This window comes from Saimiri boliviensis, chromosome 12, assembly GCF_048565385.1.
Source record: "Saimiri boliviensis isolate mSaiBol1 chromosome 12, mSaiBol1.pri, whole genome shotgun sequence".
Taxonomy (NCBI): Eukaryota; Metazoa; Chordata; class Mammalia; order Primates; family Cebidae; genus Saimiri; species Saimiri boliviensis.
The window spans coordinates 34,111,493-34,124,434 of NC_133460.1; the positions used below are offsets into that span (position 1 = coordinate 34,111,493).

Below are 12,942 nucleotides of genomic sequence, written 5' to 3' on the forward strand. Positions count from 1 at the left end.
TACCCAATAGCCCTGTGTCTCACTAGTGTTGAGCCAAGTATTCTGGTGTCTATCACTGTCTGTGCGCTTGGCTAATTGAGTCCACTCCTAATAAGCCTGTCTTGTCCACACAGCCCTAAGGTTGAACTGATGCACCTGCTCTCCCCAGACCCCTCAGGGAGCTGCCAAGGTGCCTCTGCCAGCAGGAAGCCAACTTGCAAACATCTTGTTTTGAAATTTCAGCAATAAGCCCAAAATGAAAGCATGACTTTTCACAGTGATCTCCTGCTCTCTCTCTCCGTAAGTGAAACTTCCCTACATTGGAGAAGAGAGAGGGTGTACAATACCATTAACAACAGAATTGATCAAATGACCAGTAAGAGTTACAATGGAAGTGGAACTGCCAGGCAAGTTCCTCATGGATATGGCAGCCCTTACACCAAGGTTCTAACCCTGAAGGAAGAACACCAGGACAACCTGCCCTAAGGTGAGAGACACACAAAAGCACAAATAAAGGTCTCAGCTTTTGGCAAATCTGACATCACCAAGGAAAAACAGCACTTGAGAGGCAAATAAATCAACCTCACTTCTGGACCACACTGTGGGGGAGAAACTCTTTCCATTATGTAATGAAGGTACCCAAATTCCAGTCCTCATTTTGCTACTTAAATAATTATTTTCTTTGAGGGACTAGATCAGGCTTCCAAAAAAAAAAAAAGAGAGAGAGAGGGAATCTGAAATTTGTAAAATTAAAGATTGTCAATGTCTATTCTAAAAGTTCATTTTAAGTTGTTTTGTTTAAATCCTGGAGGCGTTTTCCATAAGAATGTAATAATGCAGGTGGTCTCCGCTGAATAGCACTCAGCAATCTCTTCAACCCAGAAGGCATTTGGGGCTTAAATGGCTGTTCACTCTTTTCCCTACTGACAGCTCACAATGTCATAAACAACTTATTTCTGAAAGACAAAAACAATCTTTATATATCCTCAAACTAAAAGGTTTATATTACAGAAAGTGCATCTAAGTTCCCACCCAGAGTTTAAGAAGCTAGACCCCAACCCTGGGAACCAAGGAAATCATAGATGGAGAAAGATCTACCCCCTCTCCAACCACTCTCTGCCCCTGGCTCCTCCAACTCCCAAACATGAGGAGCCACCACAGCCTGGCCAATACACACTCAACGGCTTTCAACAAACAGAGGCAGTAACTAGCTGGGGCTGAGGAGTGAGTCCCAATTTCTTTGGGTAATAGATGACATCAGTTGAAGTTAGACAATAAACTATTGAAGCCAGTGGGCAATTTTTCAAAGAGTTGTCTTTTAATAAGGCTGTGTGCCGGGCACACAGCTGGTGCTAATATTTAAAGTGAGAGAAAGACTAAATTGCAGGACTTACAGAAGCAACAATGAAATACAGGTACATGTCCACACTTGAGGGTTTTCCTAGAAACCTTCCACTGAAGGAGAACTCACAGAGAAGGTGACACGGTCTTGAATTACAAGGTAAGAGAAAGAATAGTAAGAGATGCTGCTGGGTGCAGTTGCGGTACGTACGTAACCACCTCGGCTCTAATCTATGTCAGAGCTGTTTTAACTACATCCTAAAATGGCTCATACCCAGCTGTGGCTCAGGGCACTCAGGATGGGTCTGCGGAAATGGATCTTCAGCTGCCATGAAAAACCATTCTGTACACTGTAGGTTCCATAGGCCCATTTGGGGAGAAACCTGCTCAATATTTTCCTACTTAGAAATGCACTGTGTACCAATGAGGTTTTCAAATCAAAAGCAAGCGCAGTGGTGTTTCTTTTTAACCCAACTTTGTCCTGTATTGAATCCAAGTTCTGTGTAAGTAACATGCAGATTTCACAAAAAGTGGTGGTGCTGTCCACAGGTCACCTGCATTGGAGTCATATATCTAGATGTGCTAATCTAGGGCCTCATCCTAAATCCACTGGAGTAACTCCCAGAGGCAGGGTCCTGGAAAGAGGCATATTTAATGGGCTCCGCAGGTAATTCCCCTGCACAGTAAAGTTAAAAAAAAAAAACTTTATAATGCAAAGAATCAGAGGTTTGGAGAAAAATGCCTGAATTCATTTCCTCCACAGATACATGTACCAGCCCCTTAAGCTCTCCTAAGCCTCTAATAACAAACTTTAAAATAATGGAAAAATACCTACTCATCACAAGGTTACTGAGTCAAATCAGAATGCATTTGAACTTGCCTGGAAAGGGTAAAAGGGCCAGACAAATAGTACTCATTCAAAACATGTAATGAATGACTAAAAAGCCAGTTGCTGGGGAAACAGATGAGATATAAACACTTGGAAGACCAACATATAAATAATTCTGTATAATGAAATGAATTCAGGGCCTAATCAGTATCTGTATAAAAAGGGCATGAGCCCACAGAGAAAGAGGATTAATTCTGCACTGATAACCCCCAGAAACCACAGATACACAAAGTATGAATGAAGCAAGGCATGTTATAAAATAGTATCACCAATAAGCTGATCCCAACCGATCAAATGGGAACCAAAAGAAATACACAAGCTTCAGAAACATTCTTTATTCTACTACTAAATAAGCCATAGCCAGATTCCAATCCTATCCTGTCTCCATCACACAGAAAAATAACAACCATTTATTATGCGACAGGTACCATACCAGAAACTCTACATTCATTGTTTTGGAAAACCCTCAGAACACCTTTATGACACTGTTGTGATGTGCTGGTACATACAAGAAAAGAATTCCAAGTGGCCAGGCAGTCATGTGAACATGAATTCAGTTTGGTTGACTCTGAAAACATGTCGACCAGGTGTGGTAGCTCACATCTGTAATCCCAGCACCTTGGGAGGCCGAGGCAGGTGGATCACCTGAGATCAGTAGTTCAAGACCAGCCTGGCCAACATGGTGATACCCCATCTCTACTAAAAATACAAAAATTAGCTGGGTGTGGTGGCAGACAGCTGTAATCCCAGCTACTTGGGAGGCTGAGGCAGGAGAACTGCTTGAACCTGAGAGGCAGATGATGCAGTGACCTGAGATTGCATCACTGTAGTCCATCCTGAGCAGCAGAGTAAGACTCTGTCTCCAAAAAAAAAAATCTGTGAAAGTGGAATCCCACCATTTGTTAAAACAGCCACACTCTATGAACTTGTCTTTAAGGAAATTCTGTTATGGCCTTTTGGCAAAACACATCAGCCAGAGTTTAAAATCTTTTCTTCAGGCGGCCCTGAGAAATATTTTAGGAGATTTTAGAAGCAGTACACGGCCCTACCTCATTTGCTGAGATCATCATGATTGTTCTTCTGTCTACTGGAATTTCTGATTAATAGTAAAAATAACAACAGCTAAAATTTATCCAACACTTATACTGTGGTAGGCATTATGCTAAGATGTCCAAATGAACTGCCTCATGAGGAAAGCATTGTCAACCAACCTCTTTGTACAGATGAAAAAACTGAGGTGCAGAGAGATTAGAAAACTTAAGTAGAGCTGGGATTGGAATGTGATCAGCCTAAGTCCACCGCTATCGTTATCTACCATCTTGGCTTTCTGTTGCTTGCACTTACAGTCTGCTGTGACTTCATCATACCACAAAGTTCACGGTCACGCAACTGTCTCAAGACTCTGGACATAAAATTCCCTCAGTACATAAATCAATACAACTGTCACTAATAGTCTAGCAAATGGGTCTTACAATATTAGTCACACATGTTGCAGGAATATGCATCGGTTTTTCCACCTGATTAATTTTCTGGAATCCTGAGCAGCACCATTATTCTAATCCATCCACAAATGCACTCATCACATGTTCAATGTCTACTGCTTGCCTGGTAGGGGTGTTCATAAAAAAGCCCAGCCCCTCCCAACCCGGACTCAGGTTTCCCCTCACCTTCAGCTGCTTGACCTTCTCTTTTCAGCATCTGGACAGCTCCCACATACTTCTTCAGCTGGACTTTGAGTACCTCGTTTTCCCTGCAGGTAGAAAAATGTTAAAAGATATACATTTAAAAAGTGACAACGTGGTCCCTCGGCAAGGGGAGAAGGTGGGCTGTAAATCTGTGTAAAGAAAAACAAAATGTGCATGTTTTTAACGTTAATATATTCTCATGGTTTAAAGATCATCACAGGAGAAGGCTGTGTTACCGAGGGCATGTTTGCAGAATGCCTTTAAGAACTGTTCTTTCACGAGACAGGTAAGCACCAGTTGGTTTCAGTGTCCACAAATTCAGAACATGGACACAGGCTGTGCTTAGGCTGTTTGAAACTACCCATCTATCAGGTGTTTATTCAGTGTCAGGAACTCTAGTCTTCTCTCCGTTTACAAAAGCATGTACTGAGCACTATACATTCACCCTAGGGAATGCTCTTAATCTTTTTATCAACTGTGACATGTAGTAAACATTTATTATCTGCCAGGAGTCATGTCGTGTTTGTATGGTATCTCCTTGAATCCTTCCAAGGCACTAACACAACCTTCATTTTACAAATAAGGAAAATGAGGCATAAGGAGAAGCAGTTTGACCAAGTCCACGTCCATCCCCATATAAGATTATACCAAGGAGCACCGAACCCAGGCTATGACAGGACCCCCACCTACTGAATTCACTTCCCAGGTACACTGGCTGACAACAGAATGTGAGGATCAATGGGGAAAAAACCCATTTGTTGAGTATTTAGACTTTACATATGTCTCTCTGAATCAAGCGTGCATCCATCCATTCAATCGTCCATTCATTTGTCATTCAGTGGAAAGATGCTTCATTGAGTAGAAAAATGCACAATGACCTGCAGTATTATCCGCATTTTACAGGACAGGAGTTGGTTGAGTAAGGTTTCTGACCAAGGACGCCAGTAAAACACACTAGTAAGATCTGAACCCAGGTCTCCCTGCCCCCAGGTGAGGACTTTGTGCCATCTTCTTTAAGATTCAGACTTGGTTCCCGACCAGCTCTACCAGAGGGAAGTACCTCTTCCACATTTTCTATTTCTGCCTCCACCCCCTACAACTCAGGTCTTCAGCCTGAGTGCCTTTGAATGTGCTATAATATTTTTTCCTTCCTTGCACTGAAAAGAGCTGAAGACTGGGTTTCTTCTGTGATAATAAAAATAAAAATGCTCATTGCAAAATACCCAATCAGAACACATTTAAGAAGATAGGCAAAAATATGCGAAGACCCCAATGCCTTGAAATAAACCCCATTAACATTTTTATATCCATCCTATTATTTCTCTAGGTGCACACACACACATCCTAAATAATTTTACGGAGATTAAACATTCTTCACATTGATTTACTTTGTGTATTCACACAATGTTTGAGGCTTTTTTTTCCCTTGCTTACTGTTCCCTTCAACATTTCCCCATGGTAACCAATGGTAAAAACCTAGCATATTCCTTTCAGGCATTCCTCCATGCTCTGACAATCACTATCAATCCAATACATTCAGAGCTTCTAAGACAGAATATTATCAATTTTTCTGAGACTAAGTTGTGTCATGTAATAATGCACCACAGTAAGCCTCTCGGTCTATCTACGAATGGAAATACCACATACTGGTATAGATACACCAAACACTGACTTAGTTGAAAAACTTGAGACTGCTCATCCCTGGGGCTGAGTGTCTGTTTTCCATGCATCTGACTACATCTCAGCCCACGACGACAGCATTTTCTTTGTATTTTGCTTCTCTGTGCTGTATTTTGGCAGATAAAAACATCAGAATCAAACTCAGACACTACTATAGACCTTAGAACTCTATCTTCGTCTCCGAAGCTCTGGAGAAAGTAAGCCACAAGGGAGTCCCTTAGTTATCCCCTCATCCTAGACAAAGCCTGTCATGGATGCCTCCACAGGTGTTTGCACTTCTTCCATCTGTGACATGAATAGCAAATGTTTGAAACTAAGTAACAAGCCCTCAAAACGTTTATGAGAGAAAATCTTCCCTGATGGGGATTGTAGAGCATGGTTTTTTGTTTGTCTGTTTCTGAGACAGAGTCTCACTCTGTCGCCCAGGCTAGAGTGCAGTGAGGTGATCTTGGCTCACTGCAACCTCAGCCTCCCGAGTTCAAGCAATTCTACTGCCTCAGCAACCCGAGCAGCTGAGATTACAGGCACATACCACCATGTCTGTCTAATTTTTGTATTTTTAATAGAGACAGAGTTACGCCACGTTGGCCAGGCTGGTCTCGAACTCCTGACCTCAAATGATCCACCCACCTCAGCCTGCCCAAGTGCTGGCATTACAGGCTTGAGCCACCAAACTATAAAGCATGTTTTCTAGGATTCCTTTAGCCATCATCCCGCAGCCCAGCCTGCCCCCAGTCTCCACATGTGAATTTAAGTCACATATCTTAAAACAAGGGAAAGAAAGCAATTTATACACATTTCTAAACCATAGTTCATGGAAGAACATTTTCCGAGAGGCCCCATGACCAACACAAGCCATGTCAATGTCTGGCGGCCAGATCTCCTGTCACTTGCTTATAGTAGTCAGGCTGATCCTCAGCTTCCCTGTTCAATTTCAACTCTGTGACCAGCACTAAAATGCTTCAAATAGCTGCTTTTCTACTATTTTGAAGAAATCTTTTAATAGTGTGTTAAGAATCCATCTAAAAATCACACCTGGGTGGGTGCAGTGGCTCACACCTGTAATCCCAGCACTTTGGGAGGCTGAGGCAAGCAAATCACTTGAGGTCAGGAGTTGAAGATCAGCCTGGCCAACATGGTGAAACCCTGTCTCTACTGAAAATATAAAAATTAGCAGGGCATTGTGTTGCGCATCTGTAATCCCAGCTACTTGGAGGCTGAGGCAGAAGAATCACCTTGAACACAGGAGGCGGAGGCTGCAGTGAGCTGAGATCATACCACAGCACTCCAGCCTGGGCAACAGAAGGAGGCTCCACCTAAAAAGAAAAAAAAAAAAAAAAAAACCTAACACAATGAAGCCAAGATTTCTAAAACAAATCAGACATAAATCAAAAGGATGACAAACCAGCCACTGGATGGACAACTTCGGGAGCCACAAATTCACCCCAGCCAACTTTGTACCAGCAAAATTGTTTGACTTTGTGAGAAATTAACACTCTCAGGTCTCTGGACCACCGAAATCCCTCTGAATGAAACTCAAACATCTGGCTGGCATGCTGACCACTTCCAGGGGAAACTGGCTCTGGCTCTGACCCCCAGAATGTACTAAATCTTGCTGGGTTTGAGGGGGGCTTTGAGACAGGGTCTTGCTCTGTTTCCCAGGCTGGAGTAGAGTGGCACGATTATGGCCTACTGCAGCCTCAGCCTCCTGGGCCCAGCCTCCTGAGTAACTGGGACTACCAGGCTATGTTACCATGCCCAACTAATTCTTTAATATTTTTTTGTAGAGACAGGATCTCCCTACGTTGCCAAAGCTCATCTGGAACTCTTGGCCTCAAGCGATCCACCCATCTTAGCCTCCCAAGATGCTGGGATTACAGGCATGAGCTACTGCACCTGGCCTCGTTTTTTCATTTTTATTTTGAAACAACTGTCAGGTTCAAAGGAAGTAACAGAGATCATACCAAGAGGTCTTGCATACCCTTGGCGCAGTTTCCCCCAAAGGTTTATCTTATGTAACTACAGGGCAATATCACAACCAGGAAATGGACCAGGGCACAGTGTGTATAATTCTATCCATGCCACTGTTGCGTAACTTTTGCTCCTGAGATTCCTTTGCCATAGAGCATCTCTTAGGATGGAACACAGATTTGAAGACCCACAGCAGTCAGACAGGATATGCCAATGAGTAAAACAAACCAGGCCTGAGATACAGGGAGAGGGAGCAGAAGCACAGCAAACCAGAGAGCTTTGCCCTCACCCTAGCAGGTTTTTTTTTTTTTTTTTTTTTTTAACTTAGTGTGCTACCATCCCAAGAAAATAATTCCCAGAATTTAAATGACTAATTTGCAACCGACAGGACTTGAATTTGTAGACAGAAATCACACAGACCTTACTGGTCTTATCACTACATAGGTCTCCATTATGATCAAATAAAAATGCCTTTTCATGTGACACCTCCTGAGATCATGAAATTGATCAGATAATTAAATGCATTTGACCTATGAAAGTCCTCAGAAACCTTCTGAGCATGTGTCAAAGAGATACAGAAATAATGGCTGAGCCAATCGCAACACAACTATGTCCCCCGAAGCCTGTCAGCCTCAACAAGACAGAAACAAGATAAGCAAGGAAGACCACAGGTCTGCACAATCTCTTGGGTGGTTAAGACTCCTGTGCAGCCGTCAACAGGATCCTCTGGACCACGTAGCTTTGCTAACAGATGCTAAGAACTTCCCCCAAGTTATGGAGCTCAAGCCTCTGCTTCCAACCCCCTCATATATGTAAGCAGTAGCCACAGGTGAGCTTTAGAAAATATGAATCAACAGCCTCAAAAACTGTATACCTTCTGACCCAGCAATCTACTTTTAGCAAACTGTACTCAGAAAAGAAAGAGAAGTCTTAAAACATATGCATGAGGATGTTGTGAATATAAAAGACACTGGTTACAAATTATTTGCCTGATAATGTGGGAGTGGGTGGAAAAGTTACGGCACATCCTCCTCTAATAGGATGCTATGGGACTGTCAAAGTTATGATAAATAAGCATGTTTATCCCCAGGGATGAACATTTATAATAGACTGATATACCATTAACTGAATGCATCAGAGTACAAAGTATATTTACTATAACTCCTTATACCTATTTAGAGGTATATGTTTGCACTGGAAACAGAGATCATAATGTTAACAATGCTCATTTCTATATGATAAAATAGGAAATTTTTACTTAATTTTCCAACAAAGTATTTTTTAAAATGTATTGAGGGTAAGATTAGAAATACCCACCCCTAGGCCAGGGGCAGTGACTCATGCCTGTAATCCCAGCATTTTGGAAGGCTCAGGTGGGTGGATTACCTGAGTTCAACAGTTCGAGACCAGCCTGGCCAACATGGTCAAACCCTGTCACTACTAAAAATACAAAAATGAGCTAGGCAGGGTGGTGCACGCCTATAATCCCAGCTGCTCGGGAGGCTGAGGCACAAGAACTGGTTCAACTCAGGAGGTGGATGTTGCAGTGAGCCAAGTGTGTCTGACTATAGGATTTGTGGGTGGGTATTTCTTTTAAAAAAGGAAAAAGAAATACCCACCCCCAAATCCTACAGTCACATCACACATAATGATGAAAGGCTGAATATGTTCCCCGAAGACTGAGAACAAATCAAGCAATTCTTCCCTCACCACTCCTATTCAGCACAATAGATTCTAGACGAGTAAATAAGGCCCTTCTCACCCAAAAAAAACCTATACAGCTTAGAAAGGAAGAACTAAAACTTTCCCTGTTCACAAATGACATGACTGTCTGCACAGGATATCCCAAGAATTAATAAAAATGGTCACGGAATAACCGAGGTTTTCAACATCATAGAATGCAGCGTCAAATGTGAATATTAACTGTATTTCTAAACATTACCAATGAACAATTAGAAGAGAAATTACTTTTAAAAAGAATCATTTATAATAGCTCCAAAAAATGAAACAAATTCATAGAAACGTAATGAAATGTGGCCAAGACCTACATGCTGAAAACTGTAAAATGCTAACCTAAGAAATCAAAAAAGAGCTAAACACCTGGAAATACCAGGTTCATGGCTTAGAAGGTATCAATTATCCCCAAGTTGATCTATAAATTTAATGCAAGCCCAATCTAAATCCCAATAGGATTTTTTATAGACTAGCCAACTGCGACATTCATATGGAAAGACAAAGAAACGAAAACAGGCCAAAATCATTTTTGGAAAAGCAGCACAAAGCAGGAAGACTCATACTGCCCACTTTTAAGACTTCCTGTAAAGCTAGAGCCTTCAAGCCAATGTCATATAGGCAAAATAACAGACACACACCAACAAGACAGAACAAGGAATCAGGGAAATAAACGCACACACACACAGTAAGCAATGTCACAAAGGTAGGAAGGCACTTCTGGAGAAAGGACAGTCTTTTCCACACATGATTTTGGAACAAGACATTCATACACACAAGAAAAATACATTTCAACCGAGACCTCATACTTCATACAAATACTGATTAAAATTGGACCACAAACAAATGTAAAATAATTTAAAACTATAAAAAGTTTAGAAGAAAATTTCAGAGAAAATTATACCTAACCTGAGTTACACAAGGAAGAGTTCTAAGAAATAATACTAAAACCATCTTCCATAATAGAAAAAAAAATTTAACTGGATATGCTTTGTGAAAGCTTTTTTTTTTTTGGTGGTGGTGGTGGTGGGGGTAGATGCAGTTTCACTCTTGTTGCCCAGGCTGGAGTGCAGTGGCTTAATCTCAGCTCACTGCAACCTCCACCTCCTGGGTTCAAGTGATTGTCCTGCCTGAGCCTCCCAAATAGCTGAGATTACAGGCACCCGCCACCAGGCCCAGCTAAGTTTCGTATTTTTAGTAGAGATGGGGTTTTGACATGTTGTTTAGGTCTGTCTCAAACTCCTGTAATGGAATTATAAACTCCTGTAATGGAATTTAAGTTAATAGAATATCCACTCATCAATAAAAAGGAACGCACTATTGATATATGCAACAACTTGGATGAAACTCCAAAAACATCATGCTAAATGTTTTGGGCATAGTGGCTCATGCCTGTAATCCCAACATTTACGGACACTGAAGCAGGAGGATCACCTGAGCCTATGAGGTTGAGACCAGCCTGGGCAATATAGCAAGACAACATCACTATTAAAAAATTTTTTTAATTAGCCAGGCACAGTGGTGTTCACTTGTAATCCCAGCAACTGGGGAGGCTGAGGTAGAAGAATTACTTGAGCCTAGGAGGTTGAGGCTGCAATGAGCAGTGATCATACCACCGTACACCAGCCTGGGTGAAAGTGAAACCTTGTCTCAAAAAAATAAATGAAATATATTTAAAAATTAGCCAGACATGGTGTCATGTGCCTGTAGTCCCAGTTTCTCAGTAGGCTGAGGCAGGAGGATCACATGAACACAGGAGTTGTAGGCTGCAGTGAGCTGTGATCACTACTGCACTGTAGCCTGGGCAACAGAACAATACTGTAATTCACAAGCCAAAAAAAAAAAAATCTATTAAAAAGGTATTAATCAGGGGAATGCAGATATGCTATGTGGAAAAGGAGTCAGAGGTGGCAACAGAAGAAGCTGGAAGACAGGAGGCTATTATAGTCATCCAGGCAAAAAACGATGGTGGCCAGAACTGAAAGGACTGAAGTGGTAGCAGTGGAAATGGAGAGAAGTATTCCAATATTCACCTGTCCAATTCTGGAAAGCCTTGCCAACTCCCTCCCACTCCCAGCCCCAAACATGCCTGCTGGCTACCCTGCAGATTTCTTTAAAAGCATGGGAATGAAAGCAAATCATTGAGTAGGTGACAAGTACCTTTCAAATAGCTTCCAGTGACTGCAATAATTAATGTTTGTAAGTCAAAGCAATTATGCCTGCCCCAATGTCAGAGTAAACAACCAGCCACCTCAGACAGCGCTACTCAAGGGAAAATTACTCACAACAAAACTAACGAACCTGTTAAGAACATTTGGTAATTCACAAGCATCAAAACACCACACTAAGATATACCTATGGGAATTATGCTTTCGCTAGACACATAAAAGCACAGCTTGAGGGGACCTCATATCTATTGCCTAGCAGGTACTTAGAAGACATCAACCATAACCACACCCAACTAGAAGAAGAAAGTGGCCCAGTGGCCAGGCTAACCAAGACCATGAGTACTGTCACAAAACAGGCACCAATAAAAGGCAGGAAGGGAGGCACAAATCGCCTGGCTTTGTGGTGTTTGCAGCCATGCCTAAGTCTTCAAAGCTCAAGTTCACTGCAAAATAAAAGCCAACTCCAACCACCCGCCCCTCCACCTTTTCTAAGGCATCATAACTGCTTCAGCCTATGGCTACACTGAGCCAAACACACAGTCTTGCACTGCTCTTTACAGAACATTTTTACCCACACACCCTCAAGTAACTGTCACCTTAACAATGATGCTAGTAGCTACCACTTGGTCCAGCACCACGTGGGGGAGGAGAGAAGGGGAGAGGGGTAAGCAAAGCTTTTTAGATGCCTGTAGACTGAGATACCTAAAGAGGAGCTAAGTAATGTTCCTGGCAAATAGCAGGCTGATGAGTGGCAGAGCTGGGATTCAGACCAGAGAGTGCGACTTCAGAGTGAAACCAGACCAGTCCTCTACACCAGGGGTCCCCGACGACTGTGGCTGTCAGGAATGGGGCATACAGCAGGAGGTGAGCAAGCAGTGAGCAAGCATTACCACCTGAGCTGTGCCTCCTGTCAGATCAGCGGCAGCCTTAGATTCTCACAGGAGCACCAACCCTATTGTGAACTGGGCATGCAAGATCTAGACTGGATACTCCGTATGAAAATCTAATGCCTGATGATTTGAGGTGCAACTGTTTTATCCCAAAACCATTCCAACACCCCATCCCCATGGAAAAATTGTCTTCTGTGAAACCAGTCCCTGGTGCCAAAAAGCTTGGGGCCCAGTGCTCTACACCATCTTTGTGAAACGATCAATCATAAGGGCTAAAGGAATAAACCCATCTACCCAGTGCCTCCAGCACTGAGAGCAACAGGGCAAGAGGGAAAGCAAAGGATGACTTCCAGAGTACCTTCCCCCCAACGTCACCTTGGAAAGGCTGCTCCCAGGTTCTACCCAGGCTGCTGCCCCACTACCCAATACACCATGCTCTCTAGACTAGACCCATCCTGCTCCCCTCCTCTTGCAGCTGTCAGGGCTCCCAGAGTAGCTGAAACATCTACCTAACACAGGCCCCCCACCTCCACTCTGGGATTTGGGCAATCACAGCTCTTCCCTGTTGCCCATACCAGCCAAGCTCTTTCTGCCACCTGCGTTTTTGG

At 42.7% G+C, this 12,942-nt stretch overlaps 1 protein-coding gene across 3 annotated transcripts in view; it reads right to left on the reverse strand.

The window, feature by feature from the left end:
- Positions 1–12,942, reverse strand: part of SNX29 (sorting nexin 29) — a 596,746-nt gene that overhangs the window by 369,233 nt on the left and 214,571 nt on the right. For all 3 annotated transcript variants that reach the window (XM_074382212.1, XM_039477976.2, XM_074382213.1), the window contains exon 14: positions 3,877–3,959. In XM_074382212.1, coding sequence (XP_074238313.1) covers positions 3,877–3,959 — 83 coding nt within the window. Of the gene's footprint in view, positions 1–3,876; positions 3,960–12,942 lie in introns of those variants that run through there.